The sequence below is a fragment of the Mchenga conophoros genome, linkage group LG9, assembly GCF_057382185.1.
Source record: "Mchenga conophoros isolate Kocher_MC1m ecotype Shallow Benthic linkage group LG9, M_conophoros_male_GT1.1, whole genome shotgun sequence".
Classification (NCBI taxonomy): Eukaryota; Metazoa; Chordata; class Actinopteri; order Cichliformes; family Cichlidae; genus Mchenga; species Mchenga conophoros.
The window spans coordinates 34400929-34420076 of NC_140534.1; the positions used below are offsets into that span (position 1 = coordinate 34400929).

Consider the following 19148-nt stretch of genomic DNA (forward strand, 5'->3'; position numbering starts at 1 on the left):
ACCTGTGAAAATCAGTACAACAAAATTAAAGCCATGACATTTCCTGTTGCCACTAGGTGGCGCTGTCCGTATTTCCGACAATGGGCACATCAATCTGTTCAGGGCGGGTCTGACATCATGCCTGTAAAGTCTGGTACTGATCAGACTGGATTTCATTGAGTTATACTAATTTGTTTCTTCATGGCGTGACATCAAAGTTCGCCACGCCGCTGGGGTCACACCCTTTTGCGAAAAGTCACAGTTTTCACTGTAACCCAAGACCAACTCCTTAAGGCTTTTCTGGAGAAATTTGAGGCTGCAGATGTCACCCATCACTATACTGTACCCCAAAGTGTAAAACATGACATTTCCTGTTCCCACTAGGTGGCGCTGTCCTTGATGTCAAATATGGCAGTTGAAATATGTTCAGGGGTGGAGCCTTATCATATGTGTGCTCTTTGGTCCAGATCGGAACATGTATGACAGAATGAGAGGCAATAAGATTTTCATGGCGAGTCATCAAAATTCACCATGGCGCCACGGCCTCATACTATTGTGAAAACTCAAAAGCTCCGCAATTTAACATGGCACAAGGGTGTAGTTGACACTGTCCAAATTTGAAGTTTATAGGACCAAATCCCAAGGAGGAGTTCGTTAAAGTACAACGCATGGAAACGGTAAAATCAGACCCAAAATGTCACCTTCAATCCAAAATGGCGGACTTCCTGTTGGGTTTAGGACATTGCCATAATAGACTTTTTTGTTCGACTCTGAACGTTATATAGGTGTACCGACTTTCAAATATGTAGGTCATACCCATACCGGGGGCTCGCATTTTTCATTTTTCTAGGTGGCGCTACTGAGCTAATTTTCCCTGGCCATGTCTGAGAACATTAAAATACGTAAATTTTCACCAGACCTGACGCGTGTGCAAAATTTCATGAGTTTTCGAGCATGTTTAGGCCCTCAAAAGGCCAATTCATTTGCCGGAATAATAATAATAATAATAATAATAATAATAATAATAATAATAATAATAATAATAATTAAAGCTGCAAGCAGCGTTATGAGGGCCCTCGCACCCCCGGCACGTCGAGCCACTGCCAACACCTCAAACCGGCACGTCCGATGTGATGTCACATTGATGGATTTCATGCTTTTAATCACCAGCTAACATTTCATCTTATTCAACCAGGATTATAGTCATGCCACTAGGTGGCGCTCTAACCATTATTGACAAATAGCATAACAAACATTTCCAAGCTCGAGTCTCATCACACCTGCGACCTTTGGGAGAGATTGGACATTGTGTTTTTTAGTGACAGCAGATTACTGCTTTTTGCGAGTGATTGAAACTCTACGTGCCGCCATGACCACCCCGTTTCCCTGAACGGAAAAAGCTTCGCAATTTAACATCACAAAGGTCTTTAGATTCTACACACTGAAGAATGCTTCAATATGATGAAATCCCTTGGAGGAGTTCGTCAAAGTATGAGGCCTGAAAAGGGGGGAAAATGTCATCAAAATTACACATGAATTTTAAAATGGCTGACTTCCTGTTGGATTTGGGATATTGCTCCAAGAGACTTTTTTATACATCTTGATATCTTACACAAGCTTACCAAGTGTCAGACTCATAGATGAAACACAGAGCAGGGGCTGATGTTTTGAAATATTGTAGGGGGCGCTGTGGAGCCATTTCGCGCTATTCAATGAAAATGATCACATGCCAACAAAGCCTTCATCCATTTGGAGGTGTGTGCCAAATTTCAAGCCTCTATAAACTTTCCAAGCCCCTCAAAAGCCACTTCATCTTTCATGGTGAACCGCGTTACCACCAGGGTGCGCCGTTCAGTTTAAAGTCACAATTTTTGCACTGAAGCATCACGAGGGACTGATGTTGATATTCACCGCTTTTGAGGTGGCCACGATGAACCTGTGAAAATCAGTACAACAAAATTAAAGCCATGACATTTCCTGTTGCCACTAGGTGGCGCTGTCCGTATTTCCGACAATGGGCACATCAATCTGTTCAGGGCGGGTCTGACATCATGCCTGTAAAGTCTGGTACTGATCAGACTGGATTTCATTGAGTTATACTAATTTGTTTCTTCATGGCGTGACATCAAAGTTCGCCATGCTGCTGGGGTCACACCCTTTCGTGAAAAGTCACAGTTTTCACTGTAACCCAAGACCAACTCCTTAAGGCTTTCCTGGAGAAATTTGAGGCTGCAGATGTCACCCATCACAATACTGTACCCCAAAGTGTAAAACATGACATTTCCTGTTCCCACTAGGTGGCGCTGTACCTGGTGTCAAATATGGCAGTTGAAATATGTTCAGGGGTGGAGCCTTATCATATGTGTTCACTTTGGTCAAGGTCAGAAAATGTATGACAAAATGAGAGGCAATAAGATTTTCATGGCGAGTCATCGAAATTCGCCATGGCGCCACGGCCTCATAGTATTGTGAAAACTCAAAAGCTCCGCAATTTAACATGGCACAAGGGTGTAGTTGACACTGTCCAAATTTGAAGGTTATGAAATGAAACCCCAAGGAGGAGTTCGCAAAAGTTCGAGGCATGGAAATGGCAAAATTAGAGCCAAAATGTCACCTTCTCTTCCAAATGGCGGACTTCCTGTTGGGTTTGCGTCAATGGGCCCACAGACTTTTTTGTTCGTCTTGGCATGATACATATGTGTGCCAAATTTCATACATGTAGCTCAAACGATGTGGTCGTAGGGCTGCATTTAACAAGGCATAGGTGGCGCTCTAGAGCCATTTCCCAGTGCTCATATGTAAAACCATTAAAATACAAAATTTTTCACCAGACCTGGCATGTGTGCAAAATTTCATGAGTTTTTGAGCATGTTTAGGCCCTCAAAAAGGCCCTTGTTTCGCCTGAATAATAATAATAATAATAATAATAATAATAAGAAACGGAGCAGATACAATAGGGCCTTCGCACTCTCGGTGCTCGGGCCCTAATAAACAGAGCAATTACAATAGGGCCTTCGCACTGTCAGTGCTCGGGCCCTAATTAAAGCTGCAAGCAGCGTTATGAGGGCCCTCGCACCCCCGGCACGTCGAGCCACTGCCAACACCTCAAACCGGCACGTCCGATGTGATGTCACATTGATGGATTTCATGCTTTTAATCACCAGCTAACATTTCATCTTATTCAACCAGGATTATAGTCATGCCACTAGGTGGCGCTCTAACCATTATTGACAAATAGCATAACAAACATTTCCAAGCTCGAGTCTCATCACACCTGCGACCTTTGGGAGAGATTGGACATTGTGTTTTTTAGTGACAGCAGATTACTGCTTTTTGCGAGTGATTGAAACTCTACGTGCCGCCATGACCACCCCGTTTCCCTGAACGGAAAAAGCTTCGCAATTTAACATCACAAAGGTCTTTAGATTCTACACACTGAAGAATGCTTCAATATGATGAAATCCCTTGGAGGAGTTCGTCAAAGTATGAGGCCTGAAAAGGGGGGAAAATGTCATCAAAATTACACATGAATTTTAAAATGGCTGACTTCCTGTTGGATTTGGGATATTGCTCCAAGAGACTTTTTTGTACATCTTGATATCTTACACAAGCTTACCAAGTGTCAGACTCATAGATGAAACACAGAGCAGGGGCTGATGTTTTGAAATATTGTAGGGGGCGCTGTGGAGCCATTTTGCGCTATTCAAGGAAAATGGTTACATAACAACAATGCCTTCATCCATTTGGAGGTGTGTGCCAAATTTCAAGCCTCTATAAACTTTCCAAGCCCCTCAAAAGCCACTTCATCTTTCATGATGAACCGCGTTGCCACCAGGGTGCGCCGTTCAGTTTAAAGTCACAATTTTTGCACTGAAGCATCACAAGGGACTGATGGTGATATTCACCGCTTTTGAGGTGGCCACGATCAACCTGTGAAAATCAGTACAACAAAGTTAAAGCCATGACATTTCCTGTTGCCACTAGGTGGCGCTGTCCGTATTTCCGACAATGGGCATATCAATCTGTTCAGGGCGGGTCTGACATCATGCCTGTAAAGTCTGGTACTGATCAGACTGGATTTCATTGAGTTATACTAATTTGTTTCTTCATGGCGTGACATCAAAGTTCGCCATGCTGCTGGGGTCACACCCTTTCGTGAAAAGTCACAGTTTTCACTGTAACCCAAGACCAACTCCTTAAGGCTTTCCTGGAGAAATTTGAGGCTGCAGATGTCACCCATCACAATACTGTACCCCAAAGTGTAAAACATGACATTTCCTGTTCCCACTAGGTGGCGCTGTCCCTGGTGTCAAATATGGCAGTTGAAATATGTTCAGGGGTGGAGCCTTATCATATGTGTTCACTTTGGTCAAGGTCAGAAAATGTATGACAAAATGAGAGGCAATAAGATTTTCATGGCGAGTCATCGAAATTCGCCATGGCGCCACGGCCTCATAGTATTGTGAAAACTCAAAAGCTCCGCAATTTAACATGGCACAAGGGTGTAGTTGACACTGTCCAAATTTGAAGCTTATAGGACCAAATCCCAAGGAGGAGTTCGTTAAAGTTCGAGGCATGGAAACGGTAAAATCAGAGCCAAAATGTCACCTTCAATCCAAAATGGCGGACTTCCTGTTGGGTTTAGGACATTGCCATAATAGACTTTTTTGTTCGACTCTGAAAGTTATATAGGTGTACCGACTTTCAAACATGTAGATCATACCCATACCGGGGGCTCGCGTTTTTCATTTTTCTAGGTGGCGCTACTGAGCTAATTTTCCCTGGCCATGTCTGAGAACATTAAAATACGTAAATTTTCACCAGACCTGACGCGTGTGCAAAATTTCATGAGTTTTCGAGCATGTTTAGGCCCTCAAAAGGCCAATTCATTTGCCGAAATAATAATAATAATAATAAACAGAGCAATTACAATAGGGCCTTCGCACTGTCAGTGCTCGGGCCCTAATAATAATAAGAAACGGAGCAGATACAATAGGGCCTTCGCACTCTCAGTGCTCGGGCCCTAACTATACAAGATGGCGCGGCCACGTCCAGACGCCTTCCTGACCACTCCGCTCCGACTATCTACTTTTCTTGTTTTTTACCTATTTTTTGCTCTGGTTTTCATCCCAAAATCCTCTAGTCTTATAGTTTAAGACAGCGGATCACTTATAAACATCGATGCCAAGGTTGCACATCTAATCTTGGACACTTTTAAACCCGACCCTTCCTGTCCGCCAGAGATTCTACGCGGCGCGGAGAACAACAAAGGACGGGCCGCTCATCCGAGGCGCAGAACAAAGAAGCGCCGGGGGAAACGCGCTGGTATTAGGAACAGACTGAGACAGCAGGCACATCGCGCACCACTGCCCAGTATCCTACTGGCCAATGTACAATCCATGGAGAACAAGCTCGACGACCTAAGAGCAAGGGTCACCTTCCAACGTGACATGAGGGACTGCAACATTCTGTGCTTCACGGAGACATGGCTGACCCCCACCGTGCCGGACCAGGCCGTAACTCCGTCGGATTCATTGTTTGTGCTCCACGCGGACAGAACGGCAGAGTCAAACAAAACCAAAGGTGGGGGAGTGTGTTTCATGGTAAACAGAAAGTGGTGTGATGCCAGGAGCATTTCTACTCTCTCCAGCGGCTGCTCGCCACATCTGGAGTTCCTGAGCATTAAGTGCTGCCCTTTCTATCTGCCCCGTGAGTTCACCTCGGTCATCGCCACGGCGGTCTACATCCCACCCCAAGCGGACACAGGTATGGCTTTGTCCGAATTACATGATGTGCTGAGCTCGCTTCAAAACAAGGACCCGGGCGCAGCCCTCATTGTAGCAGGATACTTTAACAAAGCGAACCTCAGACAAGTCATGCCAAACTTTTACCAGCATGTCTCGTGTCCAACGAGAGGGGATCGAATTTTGGATCACTGCTACACGCCATACAAGCAGGGCTACAAAGCTGTCTCACACCCGGCCTTTGGGAAGTCTGACCACAACGCCATCTTCCTCATCCCCCAGTATAAACAAAGCATACGGAGGGAAGAAGTAACCACGAGGGAGGTAAAACGGTGGACTGCCCATCTATAATCACACAAGGAAACTTATTGATAGGTTTGTCTAGCATAAACCTATTGCTGGAATGCCAAGACAACTCTACTACAATGGCAAGAGCAAGACGCAAGTCACCAGAGCTCTTTGTTTTGCTCGTGCACGAGGGAAAGAACCGTCATGAGCGCTGTTCCTGACGCTTGAACCCCAGTCACTCTCAGTTAGCTTACCTGTAGCTCTGCTCTTTATTGTGGTTAGAATAGTATAGAAAAGAATTCAACTTTATTGTCATTGCACATGTCACAAGTAGGGCTGCCACGATTAGTCGACTAGTCACGATTACATCGTTTTAAATTACATCATTGTCAACAACTAATTTAATAGTCGACGAGTCGTTTGAAGTTTTGTAAGATCCCAAAGAGTGTAATAACTGAGGGGTGACTGTGATGGCAGGGGGATATGTTTGCATGTGGGGCTGTGCACACGTCATCACAGATCCTCTTCCTTAAAGGCGTGAATAAAGGTTTCCTCAGCCAGGACACGTGAGGGCATGATATCCCATAGCACGTGTGTTGTACCGAGTGTATTGACTGAAAAGGAACTACTTCAACCTTTGGTTTAAAACTAGTGTTAGTGGAGGAAGTTTGAAGGTTGAGTTTGTTCCACGACTGCATTTCACTCACTGCCTCTGTTTGTATCTCTGTCACTGCAGGACCAACATGGAGCGAGAAGTCAGCGCTCTAAGGAGGCTGACAAACCTCACAGAAGAAAGAGAGAGAAAAAATACAGCTGTGATGAGTGTGGAAAGTCGTTTTCCCTTTCTCGAAACTTAAAAACTCACCAGCTCATCCACCGTGGAGTTAAAGCGTACAGCTGTGACTCCTGCGGACAGTCTTTTCACCGTCCTGACAGCTTAAAAAGACACCAACTCATACACAGTGGAGTTAAAGCATACAGCTGTGATGAGTGTGGGAAGTCGTTTTCCCTTTTTCGAAACTTAAAAACTCACCAGCTCATCCACCGTGGAGTTAAAGAGTACAGCTGTGACTTCTGCGGACAGTCTTTTCACCGTCTTGACAGCTTAAAAAGACACCAACTCATACACAGTGGAGTTAAAGCATACAGCTGTGATGAGTGTGGGAAGGATTTTACCCGGGCTGGAAGCTTAAAAGCACACCAACTTGTTCACAGTGGAGTTAAAGCATACAGCTGTGAGTTGTGTGGAAAGTCTTTTAACCGGGCTGGAAGCTTAAAAACACACCAACTCATCCACAGTGGAGTTAAAGCATACAGCTGTGAGTTGTGTGGAAAGTCTTTTACCCGCGCTGGAAGCTTAAAATCACACCAACTTGTTCACAGTGGAGTTAAGCCGTATAGTTGTGATGAATGTGGAAAGTCTTTTACCCAGGTTGGAAACTTAAAAAAACACCAACTCATCCACAGTGGAATTAAAGCATACAGCTGTGAGTTGTGTGGAAAGTCTTTTAACCGGGCTGGAAGCTTAAAATCACACCAACTGATCCACAGTGGAATTAAAGCGTACAGCTGTGACTTCTGCGGACAGTCTTTTCACCGTCCTGAAAGCTTAAAAAGACACCAACTCATCCACAGTGGAGTTAAAGCATACAGCTGTGAGTTGTGTGGAAAGTCTTTTACGCAGAGTGCATACTTAAAAACACACCAACTCATCCACAGTGGAGTTAAAGCATACAGCTGTGAGTTGTGTGGAAAGTCTTTTACGTTTTCTGAAAGCTTAAAAAGACACCAACTCATACACAGTGGAGTTAAAGCATACCGCTGTGAGTTTTGTGGAAAGTCTTTTATGTTTTCTCAAAGCTTAAAAAGACACCAACTCATCCACAGTGGAGTTAAAGCGTACAGCTGTGAGTTGTGTGGAAAGTCTTTCACCCAGCCAGGAAGCTTAAAAAGACACCAACTCATCCACAGTGCAGTTAAAGCGTACAGCTGCGACATTTGTGGAAAAACCTTCCGATGGCCACTCAGCCGTAATATTCACCGACGCATTCACACTAAAAAGGATTTTTGCTTCTGTGATCAGTGTGGCAAAATTTTTGTGACATACAAAAACTTACATCGGCACATGTTTACCCACACTGGGAAGAGACCTTATAAATGCGAACTGTGTGAGAAGACTTTTAAATCTCCACGTTACCTCAAATCACACCAAAAGATTCACAGCAGAGAGAAACTCTACAAGTGCAGTTACTGTGAGGTATGTATTTTTCTTTTTACAGTTGTAGTTAGTTTGAAGTATTATGTGAATGAAGTTTAATTTCAAAACTAAATGAGACATGAAAACTTCATGTACAGAATATTCAGTCAAATCTGACACAATTCTCCTGAAACTTTCCTGATGTTGGAAAAATGTAAAGTTTTAAAATCTCCTCCCCTTCCTATCAATCTAACATTTACACTCCAATAGATGCATCGGAGAGCAGCTTGGGGTTTGTATCTTGTGGCATGCAGAGTAGAGCATCCAGGAGTTTAATCACCAATCTTCCCAATAATTAGATTACCTACAAATTAAGAGTTATTGTAAGCCAGTAAGTTGAGTGTTATAATGTAAATAGTAAAATGTAATTGGATGCTGGCACAGATGCTCTTTATTTCAGGCGGTGTTCAAGATAAAAATGTTGAAGGAATTGCCTGACCTTCACTGTCTTTTATGTCTTTGTTTAGAAGCAGAGCGACACAGATGGATCCACTTCTCAGCCCTGTCGTCACTGTGGTGGTGAGAAGACGTTCAATCAGCAAGCGAGCCTAAAACGACATCAACGCAGACACACTGGAGACAAAATGAACTACTGCAAAGAATGTGGGAGAGGCTTCACCACACCAAGTGAATTAAGACAACATGAACTCTGTCACAGTGACGTCAAAAAGCAAGTCTGTGACCAGTGTGGGTCATCCTTCACCACTGCGGATCATCTTGAAGTGCATAAACAATCCCACGCTGTAAATAAACAGTTTCATTGTTACCAATGTGCAAAAACATTCACTTCATTATCTGCTCTGTGCAAACATCAGCAGTATCATGCAGAACCGAAATCATTGGATCACAATGAATCTGAAGAGACAGAAAGATCCTCTTCTGGTTTCAGGATCAGACTTAAAAACCTTGAGATCAGGCTCCACAGAGTTCAGATGGAGTCTCCTGTAAAAAGTGTCAGCTGATGTCACACTTGGATCTGATTTCTCGACTTTCTGGGATTTAGAAAGTTTGAAAGATATTCATAAGATCATTAAGGTTTTTTTTCTTTCCTTTAGGGAATTTTACAATGATATAGTAGTCATTTCTCCAAGGTGGCGTTTGTGTGTGCGACTTAACTTTATTTAAATTTATTTGCGTATATATTTTGCAAAGTACGAGACTTAGAATCAAAGTCCAAGTCACAAACTCTCAAGATTCCCCCCCCCCCCCCCCCAAAGACACTTCACACTTTACAACATCTTTTTCTGTGATAGATTATTGCTCAATAATGTTGATTTGAGGGTTAAGCTCACGAGAGCCAATGACGCTTTTGGCCTTATGGCGCCTCAAAATGCCAATTACCGTCTGAATATTCTAGGGCGCCTACAGCCACCTTTGCTTTTGCCTCTGCGTCACCTGGTCCAGCCTCTAGGTCTGGGTCTGCAGTCAACCGGCCGCATTCCAGGCTATGGGTTGGGCGCCATGGCCGTCGTGGGCAGACCCCCTTCGCCTGAGTCATGGACAGATAGAGCTGGGTGTCATCTGCATAGCAGTGAAAATGTATGCTATGTCTTCTAATGATGCTGCCTAAGAGAACAGACTGTGGCTCATTGTGGCGATTGTGGCTCAAGACTTGGGAGTTCGCCTTGTAATTGGAAGGTTGCTGGTTCGAGCCCCAGCTTGGACAGTCTTGGTCGTTGTGTCCTTGGGCAAGAGACTTCACCCATTGCCTACTGGTGGTGGTCAGAGGGCCCGGTGGCGCCAGTGTCCGGCAGCCTCGCCTCTGTCAGTGCGCCCCAGGGTGAATGTGTGTGTGAATGTGTGCGTGAATATTATATATATATATATATATATATATATATTTGTGGATATATGACTGACTTTAATTATTACACATTCGCACATAAATACGTTACGTCATATTCAGTACTTTTGACAGTTCACTCTTCGGTCGCTCCATCTTTTTTGGGAAATTCCACATACATAAATGTAAATTTCAAAACTCAACCCCATCATTTAATTTGTTTTTGATTGAAATTGAATATTACTTAAACTCTCTTAAATTAACTTCCAATAAAAAAGGTTTATCATTGATTGAAATTCATTCGGAAATGTTTAACGAATGAGCTGCTATTGTAATGGCCTTTTTACTTTTTTTTTTTTTTTTTTTTTTTTTGCCTGTCCCATTTGGTTCTTTAGCCATCAGAATTGTTGTCTGAAGACCAACAAGGATACCCAATGGATTTACTTTGCCAAATGGATCATCGTGGCATTGCCGTATTGGTCCATTTGGTCGATCTTTGTTTTTATTATTTATTATATTTTATTTTCAGATGTTACAGACGGGACAGACATGAGTGAGGGATAGGAAAGGGAGGAAGGAAAGGAAAAACAGAAGGGGAGAGGGACAGTGAGAAAGGGGGGGAGAAAAAAAATAAAAATCTCCTGGATCACCTGTTGAGAGAAAAATAGAAAACAAGCAAAAAAAACAAAGCAACATACTAAACACAACACCATCGCATTAATCTAGCTAAGTGTAAACAGCAGTAAATACTAAATATTCAATGTTGTTGTGCAGCACGCAGGACAGATGTGCTTCGAAGTAGCGGCCAAGAAAGGTGTAATTTGGGTCTGCGAGCAGTGAACACCCGTGTGCATACCTGTGTGGATCAGCATGCTTGTATTCCAAAGGTTTTTCCATGTAACGATCTGCTAGGGAGTGTGGGGGGGCCACAGCCCCGTCCTCCAGGGTGTGAAGCGGGTATGGAGGAGATCAAAACTCCAGACATCCAGAGGCCCCCAGAACACAAGAGACCATGGAAGACCAACAGAGGGGCAGCCGCGCCACTGTTCCAGTAAGAGCTGAGGAGAGTCCCAGATGAGGGTTCACTCAGCAGCCGCGGAGCAGAAGCCAGGGGGAGTTGCAGTGACGCGCCCATGAGCTCCGCCGGCCCCCAGCTGTGCCTGAGTGACCGAGCCCCAGGCCGAGAGGCCGGGGGCACCCCACCTCCGAAGGGGCCCGAGCGAGCCCCAGGCTCCAGGCCCCGATAAGCGGCCGCCAAGGAGTGAGCCGGTGTGTACCTGGACGCCCACCCCCAGACACAAAGAACCACCAACGCACCGACACCCGAGGGAGTCCGCCACCGGCAGGGGAAGTGGTGGTGGGTGGAGATAGGCCTCCAAACCTTGGAGGGCCTGAGGTGTCCCCAGAGAGGTGGCGTCTGATACCCAACCTGACATATAGACACAGACATACAGGCACACACAGACACAAACATCCATTCCCACCCTCATGCTCTCATGTGCACTTACTCCACACTCAACCAACGTGGAGACAGACATAAAGAGACGCTGTACACACGATCACACTCCCCAAGCGTACTCTACAAACTGGGTCTAGGTACCCTTGCCCCTGGAGGGGGGAACTGCACCCAGACCCAGGTGGTGTTACCCTTTTCCCTGCGGTGGGGAGAGGCAGACCACCCCGACTCCGTAGCAGCAGGGAGGCCCCACACCCCAGACCGCAGTCGGACGGCCAACTCCTCCTAGCCCTCCCGCTCCAGCAGGCCGCAGAGAACGGGGGTGGGAGAAGACTCCAAACCTCCCTCCACCCGCTCATTGTAGTGTTGATGCATGTGTGTTCTAAGGTGCAATTAAAACCCAGGAGGGCATGGAGCTACCTGCCAAGGAGCAGCAGGTAAGCGCATAGTCCCTCCTGATAGCCCTTAATGTCTAAGTGTATTTAAAATTGAGAGGTGGGCAACGACGCCAGGGGTGAGGTGTACACCCTGATGGTAATTTGGACTCCGTGATTGTGCCCACCCCCAAGATCCTATATGTATGTGTAATGAGAGTGTGAATAATGTGAATGTCTAAGTTGGGGAAGTAGGTGACCACAGCAGTGAAAGACAAGAGAAAGAAAGAAACCACATGAACTGTGAGCAACAACAACAAAAAAGAAACGAAACGGAAACATTCCAATTAAAGCAATGACGGAGGGTGACGGTGTTATATCTGCTATAGGGGTGGGTTTAAAAAATCGATTCATTGATTAAATTCGATTCTAACTGGAATAAAACGATATCGATTCATTAAATCCTGAAATCGATTTTTTTTTTATACATATGTAGTTTGCCGCGTATGAAACTTGCAAGCGGTTAACATGAGGAAATCACGCGAGAGTTAAGTGACCTGGACGCATGAACCATCATGGCTACTCCCGGGAATGTGCCACCGAGCCTAAAGGCAGATGTCTGGCAACACTTTGGATTTAAGAACTGTGAAGACAGTGAAGAGCCGGACAAAAGCAAAGCCGTATGTAAGATGTGCAAAATGGAGGTAAAGCACTGTGGAAATACCACAAATCTCAGAAATCATTTAACGAGGCATCATCCAGATATCCTGCTAGCAAAAACGGCCGACACCAAGCAACGCTCACTCGAAAAGGCATTTGCAGTGAAGTTTGAATCCACTTCTCCACGTGCCCAAAAGATAACCCAGTCTGTGGCAACTTTCATATGTAAAGCTATACGTCCGTACAGCGTTGTTGAAAATGATGGCTTCCAAAACCTCATTAATACGCTAGAACCACGCTATGTTTTACCAACACGCAAACATTTGAGTGAAGTGGTAATCCCAAACATGTATGAAAAAGTGAAACACGATGTTACAGCCTCTCTCAAGTCAGCAGAGAGAGTCGCTATAACCTGTGACAGCTGGACATCCAGAGCAACAGATAACTACCTGACTATCACCTCACACCATATCGACCAGGAGTGGAAACTTGTGTCTCATGTCTTACAGACAAGAACCACTGAAGCAAGCCACACAGCAGCTAATTTATCTGAAATTATGTTCAAAGCAATCGAAGAATGGGAGCTTACAAACAAAAATCCAGTCATCGTAACTGACAATGCTGCAAATATGGTGCGAGCTGTGGAAATAACGGGCTGGTTGCACATTGGTTGTTTTGCCCACACACTCAATTTAGCTTCACAAGCAGGACTGAAAGTTCCAGCTGTTGCTCAGCTGCTTGGCCGAGTGAGACGCATAGCATCCTTTTTTCATCGCAGCACTGTTGCAAGTCGCAAGCTTAAAGAGAAGCAAAAGATACTGAATCTACCTGCCCATAAGCTGGTGAATGATGGGGTGACCAGATGGAACAGCACATTGGAGATGCTGGAACGCTTCCTAGAGCAACAACCAGCAATCTCTGCAGCTCTACTCTCACCTGAAGTGAGGAGAAATGACAGTAATCTCTGTAGTCTTACAGAGGCTGACATAACTGATGGAGAAGATATAGTGAAAGCTTTGAAGCCGCTGAAAGCAGCCACACTGGTTATGTCTGAAGAAAAGTCCCCGACCCTTTCCATCATTGCACCTCTGCATGCACAGCTGCTGGAGAAGATGATCAGTGTCTCTCACGACTCCTCACTGATTAAAGACCTCAAGACTGCTGTATACGACAACTTGAAGTCAAGGTATGTTTATGAATTGTGTGTATATGCCATGAATGAGTGTAACTGTATGGATGCATGTATTACATGAAAATTCTTATTATAGTGAAAAAAAATATATATATATTATAAAAATGTTAGTTAAGCCCTCTTGTCTAGTAATAGGCCTTTTGATTTTATATCTATCTATCTATAGATGTTTATATATAAATTATGGAAACAAAGTCGTATATTAATGTTTCTGATCTTGCATGAGTGTATGTAACCATGCACATGTATATCCAACATAATAAACTGAGTTAAATGTGCAAAATCTCTTTTCAAGATATGTGGCCCTAAAGGACAAGCTGTACATTGCATCAGCATTAGATCCTCGCTTTAAGGCCCTGCCATTCTTGTCCAAAGAGACCTGTAACAACACATTCTCTCAGTTGGTGTTGGAAGCAGCAGGTTTGGAGAACGTGGACACAGCTATTGTGAGTTACAGAAACAAAAACAAAAAATTATTGGTTTTTTTGCACTACTCGAGTTAGAATATAAATAGTAATTTCTTTATTAATTAAGTTTTCATTTTTCTACAGCGACAGTCTGATGGTGACACATCTGAGGAAACTGTCCCTGACATCTCTCTTGATGGTGTTGATGAAGTGGATTATGCCCCTCCAATTAAGAGGTCAAAGGACTCTGCATTAATTTTTCTCCTTGGGCCAGCCTACTCAACAAAAACCACAGCACCACAGAAAACACCAACTCAGAAGGCAAAGGAAGAAGTGAATCGATACAGGGACGTTGAGCCTGTTGCACTTTCTGAGGATCCTTTGATCTGGTGGAGGGACCATGAAAGGGAATATCCTCTCTTGGCTCTACAAGCAAAGCAGTATCTTTCCATACCTGGGACCAGTGTTCCTTCTGAACGAGTGTTTTCAACTGCTGGTGACATTGTTACCGCACAAAGGAGCTGCCTGACTCCACAACATGTAGACCAGCTTCTCTTCTTGCAGAAAAACCTTACAGTCTCAAAGAAGTGAGAGGGTAGTTATAAATAAGGCTAAATTGCATTAGTTTCACAGAGGTTTTACAATACTGTTCAGTATGTTTTCATTTTTTGAAGTATTTTAAAAGGCAGTTTTTCATTTTCTGATCGGTCAGTTTCTGTCAGTTCACTTGTACACGCTGTGTTATCCTGTGTGTCTCCAAAACACAATAGTGGATATCAGAAAAGCTGTGTGAGACACTAACAGCAAAACTATTTCTCTGAGGTTTTACTGATGTTTACAAAAGATGTGTTCTATTTGCACTGGATCCCTGATCCACTTGAAATGTATGTATGGAAAAAAAATATATACTAATGTTAATTAAAAATTACATTATTTAACTGCTTTAGTATCTGTTCTTAATTTTGAAATTTATGTAATTCATTCACAAGGCTTAGAGGGTTCTTTTGACAGTACATATACAAGGTGAATTATCATAATTTTATATATACTCATATGGAAAAGATATATATAAATCTTATAAAGTTTTTATCTGTCTTGTATGAAACTTGTATGAAAAGCATACAAGAGTGAAAACACATATATCCCTTGAAAAATTATATAATGAAACTTGTATGTTTTGTATACTTACTAAAAAATATATGAAAGTAATGAGAAAGTGGCCACTTTCATGAGTAAATCATGTATGTTTTTACTATTTCTTTTCCATATGGGTATTATGGTTCATATAATAATATTTCGGACTGATTCAAAATCGAATCGAATCGAATCGAATCGTGGATCGAATCGATTCGGGACCTTGTGAATCGGAATCGAATCGATTCTAGAAATCAGTGACGATACCCAGCCCTAATCTGCTATGACATCATATTGATATTACTAGGTTAAACCCATGTTAAAAGAGAAAGTGTGAATGAATAAGAAACGAGTGTAGCGGGTTCTTATCTGGAGTGCAGTCAATATAACCACGGTGTGGTGCCGGGGTCGCGGTAGAGCTGTCCGTCCAGGTAGAGCCGGTCCACGGCGATGACAGCACGGGAGCCTTTCTGGATGAAGCTACGTCGAACTGGGAACAGAACCTTGCGTCGTTCCAGGATCTCTTTGGGGAACTGGTCGTTCACGCTGAAGTCCGTTCCTTTCAGCTCTCTGCCGCGACTCTTCACCTGTTCCTTCTGTTTGAATTGACCGAATTTGGCCACAATAGGCCGTGGTCTCCCGGTCCGTGACCGCGCGCCCCCCAAGCGATGTACTCTATCGAAGTCGATGTTCTTTACGGTGTCCTCCGGCAGCTTCAGGTGGATTTTAATGAAGCTTTTCACCGTTGCCTCTGCGTCCTCTCCGGCAGTTTCTGGAATACCAGAAAACACAAGATTATCTCTCATGCTACGGGCTTGTAGATCGATAACGGACTCTTTTATTTTTTTATTTTCAATGTTTAGCTGGGTCACGTTATCGGTGAGAGATTTGACCGACTCCCGTAGCGTGGCATTTTCAGCGGCAAGCGTTTCCACCTGCTGCTGGCTGAATTCCAGGGATTCTCTCAGAGATTTAAATTCCCGGTGTAAAATCTCCACCAGGGACAGCCTCGCATCGAAACTGGACAATCGCTTGTCGATTGACTCCAGGATGTCTGCGATGTCTTTGCCGGCAGGCGATGTTGTACCGGGGGAGTCTGCCAGGCGATATCTCTTCGATGACGGCGTCTCAATTTTGGCCGGGGAGGATGCACTCTGGGCCTTCTGCATTACTAAATCTTGAAAACAGCGGTCGATGTAATCTTGGAGAGCGTCTAAACTCTCCCCGTTGTCCTCCAGGGTGTTAGAGATGATAAAACAGATGTTGTTAGTTATATGACAATTGATTAGTATATTTGGTAATACTGAAGCTTGAAAAACCTTTGTTAAACTCTATGCTACCATTTGCTTTTTCTCCGCCAAAATTTCCGGCGTCTGACGTCACCTACAACATGGGTCGCTTACCTTGTCCTCGTCTCTTTTTACTTGTTTTAACAAATCAGCCTTAAATCGTCTTCAGACTGTGCAGAATGGTGCAGCACGTCTCTTAACAGGCACCAAGAGAAGATTGCATATCACTCCAGTCTTGGCCTCCCTTCACTGGTTGCCTGTAAATTTTAGGTTTCATTTTAAAATTTTAGTTCTAACCTTTAGGGCCCTGCATGGTCAGGCTCCTCAATATTTATCTGACCTGCTGAAACCACATTCATCTTCTCGGGGTTTAAGGTCATTAGATCAGAGACTGCTGGTGGTACCGCGCACTCGTTTTAAAACTCGTGGTGATTGGGCCTTTCAGACTGTAGCACCACGGTTGTTGAATTTTCTCCCACTGTCTCTTCGCTGCACGCACTCCATTGATTATTTTAAGAAACAGCTGAAGACATTTTTATTTAGAAAAGAATTTGATTAATTTCTTCTTATGCTGTTTTTATTGTTTTATTGTTTTACATTGTTTTATTTACAGTTATATTGTTTTTATATTCCCATTTTCTGTGTTGTAAAGCACTTTGTGATTTTTATCTGTGAAAAGCGCTATATAAATAAATTTTACTTACTTACTTACTGTCACAACTTTCAAATACAAAGTTGTTATGGAGTCTGTCACATTCCCCCCCTTTTTTCTTTTTTTTTTCCCTTTATTTATTTATCCTTCTTATTTCATTGTACTGTATATTGTTACTCTTATTTTCCTTGTATGTCTACTGTACAAACTGAACTGGAATGACTGACCTTTCGCTTTATGGTTTCAATAAAGTTTGGAAAAGAAAAAAACAACCTCTTCGGCCGCTCCCGTCTGCAGTATTTTGCGGCACAATTCTCCACACCCACTGCCGCGCTATGAATTGTGGGATATATGGGACCACGAAGCGTGCACCGGACCACGCTTGATATTTGGGGAAGTCGACGGCGCATTTGGAGCACACTTTGAATTGGGACAGCTATCGTCGCGTGGCGGTGACATAACCGCACTTAAAATGCGTACTTCAAGCGTGCAGTCGCTGGTCGTGTCCAAATTCATGGATTGCATCCTCCTGAGGCCGCATTTGTAGACCGATTACGTCACAGCGACGCGCCGAAGGCTGTCCAAATTCGTAGACTCCTCCGAATGCAGCCGACAAATGCGTCCTCCTTTTCCCCGAATTTGAAGGATGGGTCGGGTGTGTCCTTCGTGGCCTACCATATCCCAGAATTCATAGCGCGGCTCAGCCAAACTCCAGTTTCCAACAATGGCGGTCGCTACTAAGTTTTAAAATTACTCATACTAATCTTTCTGTGTCACAAAATAAACTTTTAACATATTTTCAGGCGAGAAAGTAGCTGTGTAAACATCAAATATCTGCTCGGTTTATCAAGGTATCGCATATTTGCAAAAGTGCTTCGACGTTTTCGGAGACGTCTGCTACCCACCAGCTCGATAGCTAGCCGGGAGCTCGAGAACGGCACAACTCCCGGCACATCATTTTCAGATCACCGCGGACTATCGCTGCTCGGGTTAAACGTAATATATAAGTCACTTAGACAACCTAAAAATGTTATTGTTGGGCTTTTTTTCAGTGTTTTGTTTGTTCGTGAGTAAATCGGTTTGGCTGAGATTAAAGTTATTAGATTAGATTAGATAAAATAAAACTTTATTAATCCCCCGGGTGGGTTCCTCCTTGGTTTTTACACAGCTGACTAAACGTGAAACAGAAAACTGATTAAACAGAAGTATGAGACAGTCGAGAATTTACACCAGTGTCCTGTTATATTTTAGATAGCAAGGAGCAGACGGCTGAGTTTATTAAACTCCACCGAGACAGCGGTGACGCTAATCAGAAGGCTAGACCGTCCAATTTCACGGCCGTTTACTTCTGGCCTACCCGACCTTCTGAGGACCCGGCCCACGTAGACCGCGAAGGCTGGGTCCTCAGGAGGATGCAGCCCATGAATTTGGACACGACCTCTTTCTCATTTATTTTGGTCATGCTTATACACTAATCTTTTCTGGCAAGAATTTTGTGTTTTTGTTGTTTCCTTTATCTTTTCTGAGTTCTCTCTTTGTTACGAGAAAATATTGTTTGGTTTCTTTAAGTACCCCATGCACAGGGCGAACGAATTTTATTTGATTAACTTATTGATATTATTGGCTAAATTTCATATACATAAGTCAAAATTTTCTAACGCAAAACCATCCTTTCGGTGCTTTTTAAATGAAACCAAACAATATGTTAAAACCATACAACATTCTCAAAAGAATGTGTCTATTTTGCTTTCTTATACGAATCCCCTGACATTGTGTTTGCTATTTTGTATCTGTATATCTGTATTTTGTGCTTTGTCAATAAAAAAAAAAAAAGCGTGCAGTCTCTTAATTGGGACACAGCCTACGTCTAATGGGAGGGGGCGTGGTCCTCTTCCCGTGACACCACGCTGCAAAGCCCTATGGGAGGTCCGCA

General features: G+C 43.6%; 2 protein-coding genes across 2 annotated transcripts in view; both read left to right on the top strand.

The window, feature by feature from the left end:
* Nucleotides 1-12343, top strand: part of LOC146567753 (uncharacterized) — a 30633-nt gene extending 18290 nt beyond the window's left edge. The window contains exons 3-4 of the mRNA XM_085287749.1: nucleotides 6748-8268; nucleotides 8736-12343. Of these exons, the coding sequence (XP_085143875.1) occupies nucleotides 6748-8268; nucleotides 8736-9230 (2016 nt within the window). The 3' untranslated portion in view covers nucleotides 9231-12343. The remainder of the gene's footprint in view (nucleotides 1-6747; nucleotides 8269-8735) is intronic.
* Nucleotides 12344-12456: 113 nt separating this feature from the next.
* LOC146567754 (E3 SUMO-protein ligase ZBED1-like) lies at nucleotides 12457-18973 on the top strand. The gene is made up of 3 exons (XM_085287750.1): nucleotides 12457-13727; nucleotides 14029-14179; nucleotides 14285-18973. The coding sequence occupies exons 1-3, from the start codon at nucleotides 12457-12459 to the stop codon at nucleotides 14729-14731; spliced, it is 1869 nt and encodes a 622-aa protein (XP_085143876.1). The 3' UTR covers nucleotides 14732-18973.
* Nucleotides 18974-19148: the final 175 nt, after the last annotated feature.